The sequence below is a fragment of the Salvia miltiorrhiza genome, chromosome 3, assembly GCF_028751815.1.
Source record: "Salvia miltiorrhiza cultivar Shanhuang (shh) chromosome 3, IMPLAD_Smil_shh, whole genome shotgun sequence".
Classification (NCBI taxonomy): domain Eukaryota; kingdom Viridiplantae; phylum Streptophyta; class Magnoliopsida; order Lamiales; family Lamiaceae; genus Salvia; species Salvia miltiorrhiza.
Genome location: NC_080389.1, coordinates 47898402 through 47922769, shown reverse-complemented (window position 1 = coordinate 47922769; position 24368 = coordinate 47898402). Strand labels below are relative to the sequence as shown.

General features: G+C 36.1%; 3 protein-coding genes and 2 non-coding genes across 6 annotated transcripts; 4 read left to right on the top strand and 1 right to left on the bottom strand.

Annotated features, from left to right (window-relative positions):
• Positions 1-473: 473 nt before the first annotated feature.
• Positions 474-2531, bottom strand: LOC131016231 (chloroplast stem-loop binding protein of 41 kDa a, chloroplastic). The gene is made up of 6 exons (XM_057944874.1): positions 1912-2531; positions 1693-1814; positions 1493-1595; positions 1271-1409; positions 929-1206; positions 474-841 (listed from the first exon to the last, which is right to left on the bottom strand). The coding sequence occupies exons 1-6, from the start codon at positions 2299-2301 to the stop codon at positions 659-661; spliced, it is 1215 nt and encodes a 404-aa protein (XP_057800857.1). The 5' UTR covers positions 2302-2531; the 3' UTR covers positions 474-658.
• A 684-nt stretch (positions 2532-3215) lies between these two features.
• On the top strand, positions 3216-3287 carry TRNAH-GUG (transfer RNA histidin (anticodon GUG)). The gene has a single exon. It is a non-coding gene; the product is annotated as a tRNA-His (tRNA).
• Positions 3288-8460: 5173 nt separating this feature from the next.
• Positions 8461-8532, top strand: TRNAH-GUG (transfer RNA histidin (anticodon GUG)). The gene has a single exon. It is a non-coding gene; the product is annotated as a tRNA-His (tRNA).
• A 163-nt stretch (positions 8533-8695) lies between these two features.
• On the top strand, positions 8696-10671 carry LOC131016229 (uncharacterized). The gene is made up of 5 exons (XM_057944872.1): positions 8696-8925; positions 9021-9140; positions 9261-9383; positions 9738-10007; positions 10091-10671. The coding sequence occupies exons 1-5, from the start codon at positions 8881-8883 to the stop codon at positions 10559-10561; spliced, it is 1029 nt and encodes a 342-aa protein (XP_057800855.1). The 5' UTR covers positions 8696-8880; the 3' UTR covers positions 10562-10671.
• Positions 10672-14570: 3899 nt separating this feature from the next.
• LOC131016228 (probable transmembrane GTPase FZO-like, chloroplastic) lies at positions 14571-24046 on the top strand. Of its 2 annotated transcripts, XM_057944869.1 has the most exons (11): positions 14578-15162; positions 15692-16236; positions 16342-16410; positions 18485-18679; positions 19519-19650; positions 20199-20285; positions 20407-20841; positions 20930-21097; positions 21897-22121; positions 22306-22421; positions 23555-24046. In XM_057944869.1, exons 1-11 carry the CDS (start codon positions 14682-14684, stop codon positions 23838-23840), a joined length of 2739 nt encoding a protein of 912 aa, XP_057800852.1. In that variant the 5' UTR covers positions 14578-14681; the 3' UTR covers positions 23841-24046. The 2 variants fall into 2 exon arrangements, with proteins under 2 accessions (XP_057800853.1, XP_057800852.1); XM_057944870.1 differs by lacking the exons at positions 21897-22121; positions 22306-22421; positions 23555-24046 and adding an exon at positions 21654-21866 and having other exon boundaries at positions 14571-15162.
• The last annotated feature ends 322 nt before the right edge of the window (positions 24047-24368 follow it).

The following is a 24368-nucleotide window of genomic DNA, read 5'->3' as shown; positions in this document are numbered from 1 at the left end:
CTAACTGCTGTTTTGCTATACTTGGAAATTGAGTTCAACGGTTTCATTATGGTAATGTTTGGTAACCAACGATCTATGAGTTTTGTTGTATGCTTGCTTTGTTGCTTATGATCATCATTTATGTTCATTTTGCTTCTTGTAGGCACTCTCATGAATACCTCCAGGTTGTGTGTGCTTTGTAATAACCGCGAACAGCAGGGGTGAAATTTTTGGAGCCATAATGTCTCATGGCATTAAAATGTTACCTTTATTTTGTATGCCGAATCTCTTATCTGGTGGTGATGTATGTGATTTCTGTTTGGGTTCTTATTCACTTTGTAAAGATGACATGGAAGCTAATTTAATTATGTTACACTCTGCAAGTTGAAATTCATAGTTCAGGAGGAGGCAATGTTCTACTGGATTGGCAAGGAAAGAGATAATAGATTGGTTTGATTTATGCTGGAAACAAAAGCAAGACAATGCAAGCACAGTGATATTGAATCGAGTACTAGACTGAAAGGCGCAGTTCCTCACGAACATAAATGTTCATTTTGTCACAAAAAATATCCAAAGAGATTGTAGTTATTGCTTCTTTGGAAGAGTTCCAAAAAATTGCCTCTTGCTTCCCCAAATACACAGCCATGCTGATTATTACCAGTTGCTTGGGAAACAGTTATCATACTGTCACAGGTACTTTGAGTGCTGCTAGAATCTTGTCATCTAACTCAAATTGAATCTGTTTCTTGTCTCTGCCAATCTTAACATACTCTTGGTAGCGCTCCTTCAAGTCCTCTGGAAGGTTTGATGTGCCACTCCATCCAAGAATCGCCTTTGCAGCTCGTGGCTCAGCGTAGAAATGCTGCAGTAAGTGTAGGATATTCATGTTGGCAAAAGCATAATTTCATTTCTTGATCTATGTGAAATGCCTTTAGTAAGTTGAGCATACCATGTTGCGGAAGGGAAACGCTTTCTTTGCATCAACCCCCACTGCTTTGGGGTCATAATGCACTATTTCGACGGGTAGTCCTGCAGCTTGAGCGCACAGCTTTGCCATTCCATCGAGTGTCACAGCACGGTCGCTCACACAGTTGAAGATGTTACCTTTGGCAGCATCTGGCTTTTCAACAGCCATAGTGAGCATAGACGACAAGTCCCTCACGTGAGAGATATTGCTCAACTGCATCCCAGAGCCAGGGATCAGGATAGGTCTGCCTCTAACTATGCCTGTCAAGAATTGAATAAATAGCAGAAGATATGCAGGTATGCTTATAAGATATTGTCTACTTACGGTCGAAGAACCATTCCTCACAATCCTTGTTGTTTCCAGACCCAATCATGTACTGTGGGCGGAACGACGCCCAGTTATCCAAAGTCTCTGAGAGGTATTTCTCAACTCCAACATGACCAGCATCACCTTTCACAGTATCCTATTGAGGATAAATTTCAACTTGTATGGTAAATTCTCACCTATTTCAGGTGTAAGTGTGTGAGAAGTAAAAGGAATATATACCCCTTCAATATGAGGAGGTTCATCTGTTGGCTTGTAAATCCCAGCACTGCTGATGAACAAGAATTGCTTTACCCCAATGCTCTTGCTCCAATCTGCTACAGGCCTATATATTAACAGGTAATCATGATTTATTTGTATTACAGCATTTTCTCAGATGGAAAATCAAGAATGACATGAATGTTGAGTGAGGAGATGCAAACCTCACGGTATCCAAATCCTTGCCATTGTTATCCAAAACCACATCGAATGCAGCACCTTCTAGAACCTTCCCAATTGCCGCCGGGTCCCCCCACACTGTCTTGCCACCAGCACTCACAATTTCCTGCACACACCATCTATGTTACAACATATTTTCCTCAACATGCTTATGAATGTGAAATGTTCTTTTTGCTGCAGCGCATGTTAGTTGGAATATTAACTGAGAATCTGTTGAACGGCGGCTTCTTCATCTTGTCAGAGGCCTCCTCGCCCACGGTCAGGACAGTGACGCCATGCCCGGAGGCTAGAAGCTCCTTGGCGAAGTAGAAGCCGATGACTGCGTGGCCACCGCTGTTGGTGTTGACGATGAGCACATTCTTCTTCTCTGCCTTGATGGTGAATGATGAAGATGAAACTGCTCTTTTGGGAGTCTTTGAGGAGAGAGCAAGAAAAGATGGAGAAATGGAGAGAGATGATGAGAGAGAGGAGTGGTGGGAAGTTGGAGAGAAGGAGAGACGAGTGAGAGGTGAGAGAGACGAAGATGAAGGTGAAGAAGAGTGAGAGGAGAAGAAGAGGAGAGAGGAAGAGGTTGAAGCTACTGCAGTAGCCATTGAGCTCTGAGACTACTTTTTTTCTTTGGTTTCTTGATGATTGGCGTTGTAAGAACCTGATTTTTCTGTTTATTTTTATTTTTTTGAATCCAGTTTCATACAGTTAGAAATTTGGGATTTGTTTGATGATTGAAAAATCTATTTTGTTTGTGGTCTTTTTCTCATTCATGATGGAAGGTGAAAGATATGTGGTCTATAATCGAATTCTATAACTTTATCGATAGTTTATCTCCTTACGAAAATGAAGGCATTGTTTGTTCAATTTAACAATATACATCACTGGTAACTCCTTTTTATCTAAATACTGTTATAAAATAATTTTAATCGAATAATTTATTTAATTATATTTTCAACATATATATATATATTTTAAAAATATCAATAATGGTTTCCCATATGACTTGCCAAATCTATCATGTTTTGATAAACAAACTCTATTTTTTTAATTGATCAACATTCACTTTTTGCAAATCAATTTTTTTTTCTCTTGCCTAATCTTAAATGGGTGCTCTAAAGTATTTTTAAACCATCAAGCAGTGCCTCATTCATCCCATAAAATCAGTCTCACTTCAATTTTACATATATTAGAAAATATATTTATTATTTTTTAAAATATAAATTTATATGAAATTGTTCTCATTTGTCTTTATTTATTTCTCTACATATAATAGTCACACATATTTAACAAGGTTATTTTCGTAGAAGAATGTTTAAATATTTTTCCAATAAAAAAATTGGATTAAATTTTTGAAACATTCCAAAAAAAAAATAGAGGATTAATTTAGTGGAATGGAGGAAGTAATACTAAATTTATGTATTTGAGTATTCTTACTGTTTTATCATGAGACACCAAAATAAAATTTTAATTCTTATTATATTTATATAACGTATATTTCAGAAATGTTATAACAAAAGTGGCTGTAGTTTAGTGGTGAGAATTCCACGTTGTGGCCGTGGAGACCTGGGCTCGAATCCCAGCAGCCACACAGTTTAAGTGTTTTACTTTTTTACTTTTCAAAATCTAATATGCTAGGTTTTAGGCTTAGGCTTATTTATTGTAGTACTGGCAAAACACATCCACAATTCCTTGTACTTTTACAAATTTTTCGTTTTATAGATACCTCGTATTTTATATATGATTTAATCAAATTCTCATTTAACGAATACAATTATCTCGTTAACTTTTCCGTCATTTAAGCTACACATCATCCATAAATTGGTTTTAAGTTGATCAATATTTAACTAATTTTCAAATACCGAAATATTTAATTAAACAAAATTAAATGGCATAAGATCGATGCACGTTTCGAGTAGATGATCGCAATATATTTATTTACTCAAAACCGATTTCCGATGAGTGAAAAAATAATTAATTAAAATTGAATACTTGAAATGTGGAGTTGTGGAAAAATGATAAGCATGAAAGAGATATTAATGCTTATCCCATATTGATTTGTGGATAACATTTATTACAGTATAAAAGTTATTACATCAAGAGCATGTAATAAAACTGTGTGCACACGTGACGAGTTGCAAAGCCCACACGCGCGCTCCGCCGCTGACGCGCTGGCGTCTCGACCGTGGACTTGGATCTTGGCTATTCCCTAGAAAAGCAACTGAGTGTTGAAACTTGCTTAGTGGTAAGGTTAAGTCTTTGACTTTTAATGATTCCTAAACACCTCTAGGAGGTTGAGTATAGCAGGATACTCGGGAAAGAATCTCTTATATAAGTGAGATGTGGGGTTGCATCGACATAACACTTATGAATCCAAAGAGCTATCCAGGGCCTGCAAATGACAAAAATGTGAGAGCGAAATGAGGTTGAGGTGTTAATCTGTTAATACTATTGTCTCAGTATACATAAAGAAGAAATGGTTCAAAGACATCGAGTTCTACCAATTCAGCAATATATCCGATAGTATTAACTAAGGATGGTTCAAGGCCGCAAACCACCTATTCTAATGCACTAAGGTCTCTTGAGAACATAGCTTGTGTCTGCATATGCATTTTGGCTATTTCCACTCATGTGGGGGATTGTAGGAAATTGGTTTTAAGTTGACCAATATTTGACAATTTTCAAGTACCAAAAGCATTTAATTAAGTAGAATTAAATGACATAGGATCGATTTACGTTTCGAGTAGATGATCGCGGTATATTTATTTACTCAAAACCGATTTTCGGTAAGTGAAAAATAATTAATTAAGTTGGGTACTTGAAATGTGGAGTTGTGGGAAAATGATAAGCATTAAAAAGATATTAATGCTTATCCCACATTGATTTGTGGATAACATTTTTTACCGTATAAAAGTTATTAAATCAGAGCATGTAACTGTGTGTACATGTGACGGGTTGCAAAACCCATACGCGCGCTTTGCCGCTGACGCCCGCTCGGCCCCGGCGTCGGCACCCGGTCCCGGCCTCGACCGTGGACTTGGATTTTGACAATTGGTCTTTGAGTTGGCCTTTGGGCCTAACCTTAGCTCCCAACAGACCTTATCTTTTTTGGGCCAACGATTTCTCGGCCCAAAGAACGTGGCCCAACCCGTTTGAGCCTATACGTGCACATGGGGTTCGACCCGACAGGAGGACCCGTTGGTCTCCAAGCAAGAAGCTTCCACAACCTGTAACACCCATCTTAATGGGACGGGAGGAAGTTACATGTCAGGTTTCAAACAATAGGCTGTTACTCTTGTAACTCCTCAGACAACATTTGAATTCCATCAATTAGAATTAAGGCTGCAGGCTTCCCTATGGGTGGACTGTGCATATAAATAGGACAGCCACTCCATGCATCCAACACTTAGAAAATTCTGCATTCACACTTTCACTCTGCATTATCTGCACTCATATAGTCCAGAGCTCTGTCCTCGTCTCGTTCTAGTTCGTCGGAGCTCGTTGGTCTGCGGTGCTGCTACCCACGAGACGAAGTCGTTTCATCTTTGGAGACGACACACAAAATCGAGAGCACTACTGGGGCGTATCTCGTCTTGCGGATAGAGGATCCTCCTCGACTTGACTATTGTTTCTGGTTTCATTTTCTTTGTAATTTTCATTCAGTTTATTTCCGTGTACTTATGATCTTCTACATTTCTATTACATTGTAATGCCCACAAGCTATATTTCCAACAATGTTACTATTAATTATAAATTCCACATCATATTCTAATTAAATATCACATGAGCTAAAAGCCTAAATCTGAATCTTTAGACTATTAATATCGATGACCTCTTGCAAGGAGGTCGATCGACCACTTAGATAAATATAAATTAAGAAAAAGCAAAATTTCTCCTTCAATTTACATGGCAGTCGGTTTGGTGAGAACCAAAATGAGAACTTGTGGTCTCTTTGAATTTAGATAAGAAAGTGACACATGTCATTGTTTAATTGGTTGAAAGTATTTAATTTAGATATTAAATAAAATTGAAATATTTTTTATATACTAGCATTAAATAATATATATATATATATATATATATATATGTGTGTGTGTGTGTGTGTGTATCAAAATTCATAATTTTAATTTCTCTATAAATAGAGATCTCATTTGTTATATTTTTACACACACACACACACACAAATTTCATATTCTTCTTCACATATTTCATTTCTAAAATCCCAGCTTTCTCTATTTTGCAATGTATCCCAGAAATTTTCAGCTAAATTCTCAAAATTTTATTATCCTAATCTTGAACTTATTGTTAATTTATTTTGTTATTTCTTGGTAATGATATATTCTCTATTTATTACTCAATTTTTTTTTTGACATTTCAACATTTTTCATTAAAAATATACTCCCTCCATCCCCAAAATAAGTTCCTCTTTGGGGACGGCACGAGTTTTAAGAAAAAGTGATAAAGTGTATTGATAGTAAAAAATATGTTATAATTAGTATTGGGATTGGTGAAAATGTGAAAAAGTGTTATAATTAGTATTGTGAGTGGTGAAAAAGTGAAAAGTAAGAATAAATAAATTATTATTAGTGGTGGGGTAGTTGCCCAAAAATGGAAAGAAAGAAAGAGGAACTTATTTGAGGGACATCCCAAAAAGGAAAGAGAGGAACTTATTTCAGGGACGGAGGGAGTATTTTTTATTTTTATTTTATTATATGAAATTCTTATGCTTAAAACAAATATAATAATTATATTAAATGTTGTGGTTGGAGTGGTCATGGATAAATCTCTCAATATGGGTGTGGTTGAGTTGGGATGAATATTGGTGATGTGGAAGAGAAAGATATTAATTAAATATTGAAGAGGTTGGATGGTTGGGTGGTTGGAGCGGTTGCTGTTATTGGTAGTTTTAGATGTTGGGAACTTAATGAAATATTCTAGCCCTTGTTTTGATGATATCAAAATCCTTAGGTTTTCTTTGTAATAGACTAGAACCTTTTGAACTCAAGTATTGGAGTTCACCTTCTAGTTGTTTAGTGTTCTGAAGACTGAAGACCGAAGATCGGAGGAATGAAGAATGAAGAACGAAGGACTGAAGACTGAAGACTGAAGAACTCGACTGATGTTTGCAATTAAAGGCAGAGTCAAATACTGATGTTTGACTAAACGAGTTTCTCAACTGAAGAATCAGTTATGACTGATTCATCTAATGCTGGCTATGTGGAATCAGCGGACTGATACTAAAGTCAAGAATCAGTTGACATTCTTCCTCAGACTGAAACTTCAACGTTAAAAGGAAGCCACACAATCAAAGTACAGCCGCATTAAATGCAGAGATACAGAGGATCCTCCTTTCTCTGCAGAGCATTCCTTTTTGGTGATTACCTTTTCAGAGACGCCTTACCTCATGTACCTGAGTAGCCGTTTCTCACCAAACAAGGAACCTCGAAGATTGAAGCCTCAGCAAAATTCGAATTACTCTCCAACGGATGAATTCTTGAAGACCATCTCCGCCAGCGGATCTATTCAAGACCTCTCCTATAAATAGAGCTCGATGATCACTTCAATCTTCACCAATTCAAATACACAAGCTGAAACGCTGCCAAAATTGCAACTCAGCCATTCAAAGCCTTCCCAAGTTTGAATCGAAGAAGAGAGTCCTAAAGTCAAAATCAGTCCATTGCTAATTACATATATTCTCTTAGAACCTTAGGCAAATACTTGTTTATCAAAAGCCTAAGTTACCGATTACAGAGAGCCTGTTCTTTGTGATCTTGCTGGTAGTTTTCGAACCTCCTTTCAACTGACCGAGAAAAGAGTTTGAGCCGAGAGGAGTTCAGACCAGTGTTCTGACTCCAAGAGATCTTAGCCAGCGCTAGCAAAGTCATTGTGGTGTCTTAGCGTGCTAAGAGTGTTTGAGAAATACAACCCAGTGTGTTGGTACTGAAAATTTGATTTTCAATTGTAAGGTTTGCTGTGCACCCGCAAGCACAAGCCCAGAATGTTTGTCAGTGTGATCAACTGACCGTGGACGTAGGAATTGGATTCCAAACCACGTAAAAATTCATTTGTCGTTTATCGCTTTCAGTTATTTAGTTTCTTATCTGCGCACAAACTCTTTGTTAACTGAAACTGATTAATTGCAAAGTGAAACTAAAATCTTGACAAAAACTCACTCATACTCTAACTCTCTGGCTTCTAGGTGATTTGAACCACAACCTATTGGCTTAAGGGGAAGCGTTCCACAAACAGACTGCGTTTCGTCGTCAAAGCAGTAAAGACCTGATAATATTAACTGTAAACACAAATATATATATTTAATTAATAATTACAAAATTGCGTACAATATTTCAATATTTGTAGATCAAATGTATTTGTGATGCTTGTTATTTTTATTTGATTCTCTTCTTATTATCCTTAAAGTGGGTCCTTTTTTCCATCATAATTAAAACGCGTTCAACACTCTCCTAGGACGGATGAAGTATAAAATAAACTCTAACAATTTATAAATGCTTATAAAAATAAGTTCATCAATCTCATTTTACTTTTTCATAATCTTATAAGCCACAATTAATTTACAATAATAACACATTGTGTTATTTTCAATACATACACTTCTCATATCTTTCTCAATTCTCTCTCCTCATCTCACAATTCTCCCAATGCTTATAACAAGCATCTTCAAATTTTTAAATCAAAATACTTAGTAATGTTAATACTACTAGCTAGTATATTTTATAATTAAACCGAAAAGTTTAATCAACAAAGTGGCTGTAGTTTAGTGGTAAGAATTCCACGTTGTGGCCGTGGAGACCTGGGCTCGAATCCCAGCAGCCACATTCTTTTCCATAATTTTTTCAAATTTAAATATTTCATTTTTCCTTTGTTTTTCACATTACTTCTTTTAAAATTTTCTAGATGCATTAATAGTAATAGTAATAGTAATACCCCACCCAACAACTTGGAACGATATATATACCAATTCAATTAATATCCTGTTTTAAGTATTTATCTCAGAAAATCGGAGCCGTTGGATTATCAGAACGTTGCAACAGCTCTGTATATAAAAGTCGAAATCTCATCCGCCTAGAGCCCAGCCCCCCGCCTTCCACAAACTATCCGTTACAAATTCAACTCTCTCTCTCTCTCTCTCTAACCTTCTCTCTCCAAATCCAAGGAAAGCTGTAATGGCAACTTCAGTTGAATCTCCATCGCCTGCTTCCCTCCACACGGTATTCCTCCTGTTCTCTTCAAAATCTTTAACGCTCTTCATTTAATACAAAATCTAGTGATCAAACGCTGATGATTCATTTCCGGTTCTCAACAGGGGCATCCAATTTCGATGGTTTCTTCTCCTCCTTTGTTCAGTCCTTCTTCCGATAAGCGCTTCTGGAGCGCTCTTACCAGCCGCGTCGACACGCTTCTTGAGAATCAGAGGCCGAAAAAGGTGAATATTTTGCAGCCTAAATACTAAAATTATTGATTTCGTACCTCTTGAGCCCTAAATTGGAGCTGATTCAATCATATCCCCCCTGTTTTTCTGTTTGTGCTTGTTTCCGATTTTTAGAGTTCCGAAGCAGTGGATCGTGCGAAGAGATTGAAGGAGGATTCGATGCTTTTGCTGAGAGGGTTTGATTCAGTGGCTCAGTCTCTTTCTCAGCTCTCTAACAATCTCGAGACCGCTCTTGAGGTAACACTGCAACTCCATTGTTTAGTAATCACAGTTTTCATAGTGTGGAAAGCTATGGCTTTTTAGCTAAGGTATAAGTCAGAGTTACCTTTTTAGATTGATAATCCCTTATTTGAATGATTATCATGTTCGAAATCTTTGGGGAATTTGATTAAGACTTTATGTGAATTTCTTCCTGTTGTGATGTGTTGAATTCTAAGGTATGGTGCCGTTTTTAAATCTAATTGTGCAATAATGATTTTTACTAGCTAGATCACATGTTGAATTATCCTTTTTAACTCAGGAAATCATTAAATCTTAGTAGTAATTGATGTGGTTGTCTGAGTTCTTTACCCTGTGTGTTGCATTTTCAAGGGAGCTAGAAGTCTAGCCAAACCACCGCCATTGAGTGAAATCTTACATGCCACCATTGAAAAAGCCAAAGATGGAGAAAATCCTGTAGAGGAAGAGAGTAAAGGTGAGAAGAAACAAGAAGATGACAACATTGACAATAGAGGATTGAAGAGAAAGTTGGATTCGGGAGACTGTAACGACGATCAAGATCAAGAGGAAGGCGAAGAAAATTCACAAGAGGGAAAAAGAAAGGGATCAAAAGAAATGGAGAAGATCAAGAAAGCCAAAAATGTAGGTACCCTTAACTTCAAATCTCTTAAGAAAAACACAACAACTTTGTGCTGTATTGATTGATTAATGTCGTGTTTTGAAAGCTGGCTATTACCATGGCGACACGGGCAGCGAGCATGGCTAGAGAGCTGAAGTCGATCAGATCGGACATGGCATTTATGCAGGAGAGATGTGGACTGCTGGAGGAAGAGAACAGGAAGCTTCGTGATGGACTAGCGGAAGGGACACAGCCAGACGACGACGATTTGGTGAGGCTTCAACTCGAAGCACTTCTTGCAGAGAAATCAAGATTGGCAAATGAGAATGCAAACTTGACTAGGGAAAACCAGTGCCTGCATCAGCTTGTGGAGTACCACCAGCTGACATCACAGGATCTCTCATCTTCTTATGAGAGCTTGCTGAGGGGAATGCAGCTTGATTTTTCGTCTCCACAAGAAGGTGATGAAGATGAAGATGGTGGGAGCTTCAACAGAGAGTTCAGAACACCCCATGCAGATATATTGGGATTCTCCAAATCCTTGGATGAGTGCTTTGATGAAGAACTAGAAGAGTAGGCTTAGGCTGCTCTCTGTGATATGATTGTTTTCCTTTCATTATTTTTACAAGCTCAAATGTTGAAATGGGAATTTGATGTAAATTATGGCTGCAGTTTGTGTTTGCATGACATCGTTTCTTTATTCTTGAAATGTTTTTTTGTCTCCACACACTTGCATGATGAGATGGGGCAGATTGGTTCGGGCGAGTCAGCCCATAAGGATCTCTGGTTCCAAATACTTTGTTGTCTTCTATATAAATTTCTCATTTTCGAATAAAGTTGTCTTCTTCGATAAGAAAGAGTTGACAATCAAAATCAACTTTATTTATTCAGTTTCCTGCCCGCATAAACGAGTAGAAAATCAAGGCGAATTTGTTTGATATATATTTTATACAAATCATGTTTTTCTTCTTCTGTATAATTGAAAAATACTTAAATTAAATATGATCTTGTGCATCTTCCTGTAGACAGAGAAGACATAAAAATCGAGGTGAATTTGTTTGATATTTATTTTATACTGATCATTTTTTTTGAATGTTTGATCGAAAAAAAATTGTTTATAACTTTTAGACCATTTTCCGTGGCTCGGCTATTTTAATAATTTTAATAATATATTCATTAAATCGAAAAAATATTTTATGTAATGATCGAAAAGTATCTTAAGTAAAACCTGTCTTCATCGGTTGCCTGTGAAGTGTGAACAGGAAAGAGTTGACAATCAAGGCGAATTTGTTTATTCTGTTTCATGCAACACATGGGGAATTCAAAACATGCACATGCTTGCTCTATCTAAGAAGAAACTTCTCATATTTGATATTCATGGAATTCTAGGTGATATAGTGCTAATGAAAGTCTGTTGTCCACAATTGTATGCTAATGATGTTCAATTTAATAAACACTAGTTAGGTAATGTTTATATAGTACTCCCTCCGTCCCGGCTTTTGGTATCCAGTTGAGAACGACACAAGTTTTAATAAAGTGATTGATGTGTTGTGAGTGGAATAAAGGTCCCACATTTTATGTGAGAATAAATAATTAAGTGGAGTAAGGGCCCCACCTACTTTTACTAAAAATAGAAATGAATATCAAAATGTGGGACGACCAAAAAAGGAAAGTTGGATACTAAAAGCTGGGACGAAGGGAGTATAATTGTATTGAAACCATATATCTTTAAGTCAATTCACTTTATGTTTTCAGCTTTTTTGAGGTGGTTGTGGGAAAGTTTCTTACCATTTGTTTATAAATTTGAAATTGCTTTATGGACCTCAAGAATGAGGTATCATTGTATTCCTCAATTGTTGTACTTTTACAAGTTTTGTACTTTTAATTTTTAGGTTAATTACCCATAAAATACTGAACATTCATCCAATTCTGATTTTGCACACAAACTTTGAATTGTAGCGTGATAATTACTAAACTTTTGATTTTATATGATTTTGCTACTAATCCAAATTCCGGTCATATACTAAGCTAATATATAATATGGTGTGCCAATTTTGACGTGCCGTATTTATTCTTGCGCGACAATTAGTTGACAAAATAATATTTTTATTTAATTTCTTATCAATAAAAAAAGAACACAAAGCAAATAACTCAAATTGTCAATAATTTAATATATAAAAAAATAGTATTTTTTAGTTGAATTAATTAATTGAATAAATTCAATAATAACAAGGGGATTCTTCGAATTTAGGTGTGTCAGCCAAATAACATTTTAATTATCAATAACTTAAAATATAAAAAATTTATTTAGCTAAGTAATAAAGTTTATTAAATTTTCATTATCTAAAGATTAATACTTTTTTTTATAAGGTATGTATATTTATCCTATTTGAATGACTTCTATTTTATATATTGGAGTAATCAGTTGTGTAATAGTGAACTAGAAAAAAATTGATTTACACTTGAGAATTAAAAAAAATACTATTATTTGATTTGATATATTAAGTTATTGACAATTTGGGTTATTTGCTTTGTGTTTTTTTTTTATTATTATTATTAATAAGAAATTAACAATAGACATCATGTCAAATATTGGCACGTCATATTAGTCCGATATTTGATCGGAATTTGAATTAGTAGCAAAATCAGATAAAGCCTAAAGTTTAGTAATTTTCACGCAACAGTTCAAAGTTTGTGTGCAAAACCAGAATTGGACGAAAGTTCAGTATTTTATGGGCAATTAACCCTTTATTCTTTTACATTTTATAATGTATGTTTTGTTGTTTTTTTAATAATGTGCAAACACCATATGTATTTATTTTGTAGGAAGTTTCTTACAAAATTTAATTTCTTTTTCAAATGGGTATGTATTTTAAGTGACATTTCATTCATATAATGGCTATGAAGATATCTCCAACAATTCCCAAAGTTGATTCTAGAAAACATGATGTTAATGGAAAATGCATAGATATTGTAATAGAGAGGCTAATGTCAGTTGAGATGGAAACAAATGGTGAGGCTAGTATTCAATATTTGATGCATTTGAGTGAGAACATGTTTGAAAAATCTCTATTAGATGCCAACAATCAAGTTGATAAAAATGCAAGGACGACATTGTTCATAGTGAAAATGGGCCGAAGGAGAACAACGTTGAAACGTCTCCAACAACCATCAACAATGATTTTAGAACACGTAGCTCAAAAATGCATGCATATTATAGTAGAGTGGCTAATGTTGGTTGAGATGGAAACAAATGGTGAAGTAAGCATTCGATATTCTAAACATGTAGGTGAGAACATGATTGAAACATCTCTAGCAGCTGCCAACAATGAAGTTGATAACATGAACATAAGGGGCGACAATCTTTCAAGTGAAGATAGATGAGCGAAATGAGAACAACATTGAAACGTCACCAACAACTGCCAACGTGATTCTAAAGGACATGAAGTAGATGAGAAATGCATGGATATTATAGTAGAGCGACTAATGTCGGCTGAGATGAAAACAAATGGTGCGGTTAGTATTCGATATTCGAAACATGTAGTGGATGAAAATATGGTTAAAATATCTCTAATAGATGCCAATAATATAGTTGATAACATGCAAATAGGGGTCGTAAATGTCCCTAGTGAAGATAGGCGGAATGAGAACAACGTTGAAACGTCTCCAACAACTGCCAACGTTGATATAGAGGACATGGTGTAGATGACAAATGCCTGGACATGTAGTAGAGCGACTAATATCGGGTGTGATAGAAACAAAGGGTGAGGTAAGCATTCGATATTTGAAATATGTGGGTGGGAACATGGTTGAAACATCTCCAATAAATGCAACAATTAAGTTGATAATATGGAAATTGGGGGCAACAGTGTCCCTAGTGAATATGAGCGGAACGAGAACAACGTTGAAACGTCTCCCATAGTTGTCAACATTGATTATAGTGGACATGATGTAGACTAGAAATGCATGAATATTGTAGTAGATCGACTAATGTTGGGTGAGAAGGAAACAGATGGTGAGGTTAGCATTCGATATTCGAAACATGTGGGTGAGAACATGGTTGAAACATCTCCAACATATGCCAACAATGAAGTTGATAACATGTATATAGAGGGCGACAATCTTCCAAGTGAAGATGAACGGAATGAGAACAACATTGAAGCGTCTCCAACAACTACTAACGTGATCTAAAGGACTTGGTGTAGATGAGAAATCTATGAATATTATAGTATATCGGCTATTGTTGAGTGAGATGGAAACAAATGGTGATGTTAGCATTCAATATTCGAAACATGTGGAAAAAAAAATTTATTCAAAACATGTGATTGAGAATATAATTGAAACATCTCTAACAGATGACAATGATAAAGTTTTTAACATGCAAATTGACGATAGTATTTGACGAGCTCGTTTTTCGTGTTCTTTTTGTGTATCATTACAGGAGGGAGGAAGTAATTAACTCAAGCTACTAATTTGCCAACGATATTAACTTCCGACTATTCAAAGGCGTTCCCCTGCACTGCAATAACCCCAATTTCTCAACAATAAAATAAAAATAAGATAAAAAAATAAAAAAGAATCCGAGAATTAAGTGGATAACGTTCCAATTCATCACCACAACCATAAAAACATGCGAAATTTGTAACTTTCTACTCTCTCACTCCCACCTCCTCCGCCACCGCACCGCCACCGCATCTATGTTAATATCTTCATTTTCCCCATTAACTTCCACTCACCTTTTCCTCTTCCACCACAAATCCTCTCTACGAGCTCCTCCTCGCTCCGCTGCTCCGCGAACCCCCTTCTTCGCTCGCTCCGCCGCTGCGGCGGGTGGAAGGAATGCTGTAATTTCGAGTTCTATCAACCAGAATCCTCGGAGAAGTTTGTTCCCCGGCGGCTACAAGCGTCCGGAGATCAGAGTGCCGAATCTCGTTCTCCGCCTGAGCTCCGACGACTTGTGTAGGGATGAAAGGGCGGTTATCGATCTAGTCGACAATGCCGTTTCGGATAGAGTTGGGATTGTGGTGCTCACTGGAGGCGAGGGCAGCGGGAAGAAGTTGTATGAGGCGGCATGTCTGCTCAAATCTGTGATCAGAGACCGTGCTTACTTGTTGATTGATGAGCGCGTCGATATTGCCGCCGCGGTTAGTGCTAATGGTGTCGTGCTTTCTGATCAAGGTATATAATTGCTCTATAATTTGAGCTCGATTTCATCTTTGATTAGCAATTTGAATTTATCGAGCATTGCAAGATCCGCAAAAAGAGCGCCAACTTCAGTAGTTTAGTATGCTTACAGTACATACTACTCTTTTCTAACGTAATGTGTTTGGATCCATGGAAGTCTTAATTCCAACTTGACTCGATGTACTTCTAATTCATGTTTCAAGGGTTGTTTGTCTTCACTGAAAAGGTACTTCTTGTTGGATTTACCCTGATACCTCGTGAGGAATGTTTAAATCATATGGTGGGGTGGATTTTTTAATCAATATATCAGAAACATGAAACTAATTTTGGCGGATTCGTGTTGATGCTCTTATCTCCGCGTTGATCTTTTTGTTATTGAATTAAATTGTTTTGCCTTTTTATATGCCGCAAATTTTCTTTCTTGTTCCATGTATTACTTTATGTTTCTGGAGGTTTTTTAATTTTTTGAATCTGGTATTTGGGGTTGATTCTTGTTAATTTGGTATTTTTCTAATATTGATAGGTCTGCCTACTATTGTGGCAAGAAATACGATGATGGATGCAAGAACTGATTCAGTGATGCTTCCTTTGGTAGCTAGAAATGTCCAAACTTTTGATGCTGCATTAGATGCTTCCGATTCTGAGGGTGCCGATTTTCTTATTTTTACTCTGAAAGGAGGTGCTTCTCATGAGGACCTTGTAAGCTCTATATTAGGGAGCATAAAAATTCCAATTTTTATCATGGCCGATTCTCCTATGGATGAAATATCGCTGCATTCACTAAACTCGAGAGCTAGTGGTGTGGTTGTTTCAGTGGATGAATTGAAATATTTGAGAGAAGATGGCTCAAGCAAGTTATTTGCCAGTGAGAGTGCATCGAATACAAAAGCAGATGACATAGGTCAAAGTTTTGAAAATATCAAAACTGTAGACACACAGAATGGTTTTTATGGGAAAAAGATGATTGGTGGTTTTACCAGATTGGAAGAGAGAGAACAACAGTTAGTAGACAAGGAGAAAACGGTTTTGATTGAAGCTATTAGTGTTATCGAAAGAGCTGCACCACTGGTGATCCTTTATTGCTAAAAACTTTGGTAGTTATGAATGAGCATATTCCATTAAGTAGCTTGTCTTTAGGTTACAACTAACATAATGTTTTGATCTTAAATTCAGATGGGGGATATCTCACTTCTCAAAGATGCTGTTTCCCAACTTGACGAGCCATTTTCTATGGTTATAGTGGTAATTGTGTGCTGAACTTCAACCAATTCTGATTCCACGGATATACATGGGTATCAGCTCTAAAATTCAATGCAGTTTTTGTTATTAGATGGTTGTTAGTTAAATCTAGCCTCAAGCCATTATATGTTTGTGAGAATTTTTTATTTGGAGAAACATAAATTTGGTCTGCATATTCTTCTCATGAGGTCTTCATTCTTCCCATTTCTCGTTTGAAAAAACTCTTAGAGTTTGTATATTGGTAGTCTTACATTTAAACATACGTTGGAATTCGTCCCTTTGTGAAGTATTTTTGTCCTTCTTTTAGGGTTGAAAATTATTGGCTTTTATTCTTTTTACCCTTTTACACTTGGTTCTGTTCCCTTTGCTTAGATAATCAAACATTGGAGATATAGACCGAAAATATTTTTTGCTTGGTTACCCACCCCGAAGTATCTAAAGTTTTTTTTTCTGTCTTTGGTGCTTGAAGAAACATCTACTCTGAAGCAAATAATCATAATCTGCATAAACAAACGACTAATGTGTAATTGTTGGTAAAATGCAATTCATTTAAACCAATCTTAAGTTCAAGACTGAGCATCAGTTTAAATGAAAAGAATTGGCCTTATATTATATTTTGGCTTTTCTGCCAGATGCAACTATGCAAGTATCTAGAGTCTTTCGTTTTTCAGATACATCGTCTCTCCTTTTTCAGTTGTTTTATGCTTATTTTGAATGACTCTAGATATATTCAGTCCCAAAATATTTAGTTGTTGACTGCTGTATGCTTATCGTTTTTTTGCAAAGTAGGGGTGTGTATGAGTGTGTTCGAGCCAAACATCGAAAATCATGAGCTTGACTTATTTATTTGGGTTAATTGCTGCAAATAACAAAACCTCTACCGGAATTTGGAATGGTTAGATGACTTTTAATATGTTGCAATTACAACATCACCTTTCACTTTATTTCCAATTATAACATCCTCAGATTTGTCCGGTGAAGCTTGTCCTATGTAATGCTTAAACAATGTTTTACCGCTGGAAAATTTGGTGTTATTCTTATTGTAAAAAAGAAAAAGTTAAAGGTGGTGTTGTAATCACAACATTTAAATGTTGTGTGAATATTGTATCTAAAATTCGGGTAAAGATTACTTTTTTGTGCCAACCCTTTATTATTGAGCTAAACTCTAGTTTACTGTACTGAATTTATGATTTTTAATGTTCATCGTTTTCCTTTCAAAAAAAGAAATTATTTATTTATGATATTCTCCTCTGTCCCACTTTGATAGTCCCCTATTCCTTTTTGGGATGTCCCAAGATATAGTCCATTTCCTAAAATTTTAATTGCATTAAAATTTTCTTTTACCGAAATAACCTTATTTAATAATGTGGAACAATAAATAAGGGCAAAATAGAACAATTACATCTAAATTACATTTTCCAAAAAATATTAATTGCATTTTCTTACTATCAAAGTGGGACGCGGGGAGTATTTACGAAAAATATATTTATGATCAATAATAATATAAAAAGTTATCAAATTAATAGTTTCATATTTATGTCCTTGCTCATGAGATAACGAACCAAATCTTGTTTGGGTCATTTATTGTTGCACGCTTCACTGAATGAAAGGAGCTTTCAACAAGTTGTTTGTGGGATGGGGGGATTGGGAATTGTTCTAGTACTTTTCGACACGTGGAATGTTGATTCCCTCTGTTAATATGGTTCTTGTTCATTTTCCATCTACAGTAGAAATGACAGCTAAGTTTATTACTGATACGCAAAAGATTTCCACTTAACCCCTCCCTCCCTCCTGCCACCCAAACAGGCAAAAGACAAATATGGAAGAAATAGTAAATAGGAAAAAGATATCGTTCTATCCTTGGAAATAAAGATTCATTTTTTTTCCTTCCTTTCTTTCTTTCACGATTCTATATGATTTTTAGATCTATTATGTGTTCCTGTTTTATTACTCGACCAATTCTTTATTTCCATGATCTAAGTGTGCATTGCTTTTTTACTGCAAGGACCAACATATTTTTCATTTTCTAGACTACACAGGAGTCTTGGTAAGATTTTTGTTTGAATGATTTCACCAGGGAGAGTTCAACTCGGGAAAGTCGAGTGTCATCAATGCTCTTCTTGGGCAAAAATACTTGAAGGATGGTGTTGTTCCTACAACTAATGAGATTACTTTTCTACGCTATGATGAATCAGAATTGAGTGAGCAGCGGTGTGAAAGGCATCCTGATGGTCAATACATATGCTATTTACCTGCTCCAATTCTGAAAGAAGTGAGTTTCTCTTAGCCCGGGAATGTCTCAGGAGAAAAAAAATGCTTTTTGTCTTATAGAATAATGATCCGTGCAGTGTTGAAGGATTCACTTCAAAATTTCATTCCACACTCACTACATGCCCTCAGTTTTTTTCTATGAGCTTTTACTGTCCATTAAAACTGTGTTCTGGTAGTAAAAGTTTCTTTGCGCTGCATTAGTTCTGGGGTTGAACATTGTATCATCTGTAGTAACTAGTTACACTAGGTATGATTTTATAGAATTTTGAGTCCAACTATTCTTTATTTTCTTATTATCTTCATTGCTGCATCAGTCCTAATTGTCAGCCTTTCATGCAAACCTAAATCACCAAGTTGACTTTCTAAAATATTACTCCCTCCGTCCCTGAAATAAGTTCATCCTTTTCCATTTTGGGACGTCCCCCAAATAAGTTCCTCTTTCTTTCTTTCTATTTTTGGACAACTACCCCACCACTAATAATACTTTATTTATTCTTACTTTTCACTTTTTCACCACTCCCAATACTAATTATAACACTTTTTCACAGTTTCACCACTCCCAATACTAATTATAATATATTTTTCTCCACTATCAATACACTTTACCATTTTCCTTAAAACCCGTGCCGTTCCCAAAGAGGAACTTATTTTGGGGACGGAGGGAGTACTTTAATTGGGATTCATTGTTTTGGGAAAGGATAAGCAGTTTTCGTCCTTCGGTTGTTGCTTTCTCTGTCTGGACATTTGACTTGGTCTGGTTTTGGCCCGTAAATTCTAAATGTCTTCCAAACATGTCTCAACTATCAGGCTTGATATTCCTTTTTGTCCCCCTCCAAGCAGATGATAATTGTTGATACTCCTGGAACAAATGTGATTCTTCAAAGGCAACAACGGCTCACTGAGGAATTTGTGCCTCGTGCAGATTTGCTTATTTTTGTCATGTCAGCTGACCGACCACTGACTGAGAGTGAGGTATGAACTATTTTCTACTGTTGGTGTAATCCTGCATTTGTGTATTAACTTTTATGCTCTTTATTTTCTGTAATTTCTTGATAAATACAAAATCGTAGAGACTGTCTGAAACTCGGGGGCTATGTTTGTGTGCTGTTGCTACCTCAAGCCAATAAATCATAGTATTAGATGCTCATATTACATTATCCCCTGAAATACTTCATGGTGATTATGGGGCACAGATTTACTCCACAGCCATCTGACTAGCCCTGAAATTGTTCTGTTTCTCTTTTCCATGTGAAAAATAATGGTTTGGTGCCTTTCCTGAAATATTACATGCTTTCCTTTTTTTAAAAAAAATTTCAGCTTTACTTTCTTTAGATTGTTGTCCAATTGTCCTTGTCTTAAGAAATTGTGTTACTCCCGAAAGTCCAACTATTATGAAGCACCTTCTTTGCAGTAAATTCATTTTTGGTGTTTTATTGCCTCCACTACATCCTTGTATACCTTTGTTCCCCTCTCTTTCTTTCTCTTTGCCCTGCTAATATTGTTTTCTCATGTTTCTGTAGGTTGCTTTTCTTCGCTATATTCAACAATGGAAGAAAAAAGTTGTTTTTGTGCTAAATAAGGCTGACCTGTATCGTAGTGCAGATGAGGTTTGAGCTATATCTAATATTCAATCTTCTACAAGCAGAAAGTGTTCTCTTGTTGTGGGCAAGAGAGGGCATTTTTTATTCTTTCGGAACTCCTTAGTCAGTTTCTAGTCTTTCAATGCAGCTTGAGGAAGCTTTAGCATTCATCAAGGAAAACGTACAGAATATGCTGAATGCTGACCACGTCACATTATATCCTGTATCTGCGCGGAGTACTCTTGAAGCAAAACTTTCTGCTCTTTGTGGTCTTGAACAGCAAGAACAATTACTGAATACTCCATATCCAGGGGCCAACAACTTTTCTAGTCTTGAAAAGTATCTATTTAGCTTTTTGGACACTTCAACAGATAATGGGATTACAAGAATAAAGCTCAAGCTGGAAACGCCAGTTAAGATTACCGAGCGGCTACTATCTGCTTGTCAAAAACTTGTCCGCGAGGAGCGCCAGAAAGCTGAAGAGGATTTGGTGTTTGTGAATGATCTTCTAAGCAGTGTAGAAGAGTATGCATTGAAGATGGAAAGTCAGAGCATTTCGTGGAAAAAACAAATTTTATCCCTGGTATAATCCATGTGAACCATATATCTCCTTTATATGATTTTAGATTTTCTCATGCTTATGATATTCTTGGTGGACAAAACAAATGCAGATTGATAATACACAAGCGCGTGCAATCAAACTTGCAGAGTCTACTCTGCAATTATCAAATCTTGACGTTGTTGCTTCGTTTGTTCTCAGTGGAGATAAATCTGCCAAGATGTCAGTGACCTTAAGTCTTCGGAGTGAAATTATTGACCCTGCTGCCTCAGAAGCTGAAGTGAGTACATGGTTCTGTTATTTGTAATAATTTTAGCCAAATTCTCTATTATAATTTCTATCAATTCATCCCTCCACCTTTTCTTCATGCCTTAATAAAGATGCAAGATTTTGATATTTCGAGTTTGTTTTACTTTTAAGTCATGTAATCACTTGAAATGGTTCCTGCTTAGTAAGAGATCAAGATGTGGGGTTTAGTACCAGGTTGGTTTGAGTGGTGGTTAATTGTACTAAAATAATAGGATTATGCAGGCTTTTGTGCATGCAAAGAGTCAAAGACCTATTGCCCTGTCAGCTAATAGAATGTCTTTCTGTACTAACTGGATATCTTTTTTGTGAATATTTAAAATTCATAAGGCCAGACATATTCAATTTTTTTCCATAAGGACCATAACTATGATTGAATGGTTGGTGAACAACTTGTAAACAATGAGCTACTGAATTATATGTGATTATATCAAAGTTCTGCAGATATTTTACTGTCAATATATCTTTCTCTATTACTCTATGAGTTATAGAAACATACCCTATATCTAAGGTGCTGTGCCATTTGACAGTGGTAGGGGAACTTGCTCAGCCAAACCCTTGTTCTTCCCCTTCAGCAAGGAAACAACAACACCATTATTTGTCATAGGGACTCCTGCTTCTAGAGTTTTGTCTGTTCAAGATTATAATGGCTTCTATGTGAAGCCTGCACTATGATTATGTTCCTACTGCTATTAGCTTCACTCTAATTTATTTTTTACATGGTAGCAATATCATCATATACATCTTTGTCTGAAACAATTGTTGGCATCCAGAAACTGCTTGGCGAGTATGCTATGTGGTTAGAGTCAAGCAATACCAGCAAAGGAAATCTATACAAAGAATCATTTGAGAAACGTTGGCCTTCAGTTTTTCCGTCTACCTCCCAGCTGGAGGCCATTGAGCTGCTAAGGACAAAGCATGAACTAGGTGGATCAGTTATTAGAGATTTTAGTGCAGCTGCTGCTTCTAAACTGTTTGAACAAGAGATTCGTGAAGCGGTAAGTTCTTGAGATTCTTTTTAGATTGTAACCATGGCTCTGAGTTTAGTGCCAAGACAATAGAGCGCATATTCTATTAATCATGTTGGTTAACTAATTTGGTACATATATGGGCAAGCAGAAAATGTGGCTTATTTGATGACTTAGTCTAACAATGCTACTGCTTTCTGTTCTTTTCTTACAGCTCTTGGGTACTTTTGGCGGATTGGGGGCAGCTGGCCTGTCCGCATCACTTTTGACATCTGTTTTGCCCACCACTCAAGAAGATCTTCTTGCTTTAGGCCTTTGCTCTGCCGGAGGGTATGCAAATCTTAACTTTACTGTTTATCAATATCCTTTCTCTGTCTTCATCTAGGAGACCTGGGGTTCGATCTGTTCCTATTTTATGTTTTAGATAAATGGCTGGAACTCTATCACTCTCTCTCAGTTTACTCTCACCTTTTCCACAACTTGTTCACCTCTTGCATACTGTTTTCATGCCTCTGGGAACCTTGGTTAAAGGCTTGAAGCTGCTTTCCTGATTATATAAACCCAGTTTTAAATGTATAGGTTTATGAAATAGTTATCCTTCATAAAAGAGGGATTATGTGTGGTTTTAACATTAATAGAGTGAATAATAACAGTGACAAAAGATTTGGACCTCAACATTCTTAAACTGGTTATATACTGTTAGAATGCAACGGGGCTGGCTTGGCTTAGGTTTTGCCTTGACTAGTGCAGAACAACTGAACTGTGTATTTGCCTGCACATAGAGTGTCTTTATGAATGCCAGATTTCGACGCCATACGAAATTCATCTGCAAAACTAGTGAAAAAAAATGTTAAATTTTCAATGTATGTTGGGAACACTGGAAACTATGTTAGGTCTGCTAAATATCTAGACATGACCAACTTGAAATGCTGACACATTACACAATCTTCCTGAGTTCAATCCTTTCATTTTAAGTGCTTGTTTGGTTCAAGTACAAGAATGGAAAGGGAATAGGATCAAATAAAGGAGAGGAATGGTAACAATAAACATTACTTTTATTGAGTGTTTGGTTCAACAATGGAAAAGAATCACTAGTAAGGGATTCCCTTTCTTTTGTTTCTCCTCTATTTTGTAATAAATTGGGTTATCCTCAAGTAAGGGTAATGGTTAACTCATTACTCAAACCAAACAACAAGCAATGGATTCAATTAATTGAATCCCTTTCCAACCTTCAAAAACGACCAACCAAACGTGGGCTAAATGAATATTGGAAAATTCATATTAATAGAAATAGGAATTTTGAGTATTTAAATTTCTGTTTGGTGTATGCCTGTGTAATAAGTGGCAAGTAACAGTGAATTGAGAATCGAGGCAAGAATGGATATACATGTTCATTGCTTTCAGCATTTTGTTTTCTTAGGTTTCTATTATATGCTGATTGGTATATATTATGCTTCATGTAGGCTGTTGGCAGTTTCGAATTTCCCCAGCAGGAGGCGACAAGTTGTGGATAAGGTGAAGAGAACTGCTAACGCCTTAGCTCGTGAGGTCGAAGAAGCTATGCAGAAGGACCTCGTGGAGGCTACGAAGAGTTTATCGGACTTTGTAAAACTTATTGGCAAACCATATAAAGAAGCGGCACAAGATCGGTTGAATAAACTGTTGGGAACTCAGGATGAGTTAGCAGCAATACAGAAAAAACTTGAAACATTACAAATTGAAATCCAGAACTTTCATGTGCCAAGGTAGCACTAAAACCTTGGTTCAAATGTTGTAGAGTTATGATTTGTGATGAGTTATAAGATGATTCTGTGATAGGAAAATTTTAGATTCTTTCGGGAAAAAAAAAGAGAGTAAATCTTAGTTTTTGTTTTTGTTTTTGTTTAAGTTTGATGATTGCTGGAGACGGTCGGTTCCTGCTATTTATATGCTATGAATTGAATCTGGTATTTTCACACTGCTATGTTTGCTATGCTAGTTTTTTAATTTGTACATTGTTTTGTTTATTGCTCTGAAAAAACTAACTATTAATAATATTATGTATGATTATCATCTTATAGGTTGGGGGTAGCTGTTTTCAAGAAAAAAGGTTTTCATGCGTAATTATGTTATTGAAATAAAGTTGGAAAAATCAGATCAAACCATGTAAGAGGTAGGATTAATCCTTAAAGGTTTGTGTGGATTTAATTTGATCAATTTCACTATTAGGTGTAAACAAAAAAATTCATCTTCATTGAGCTTGGTGAATACAAAGACTACAATGTAAGTCAAGAGCTA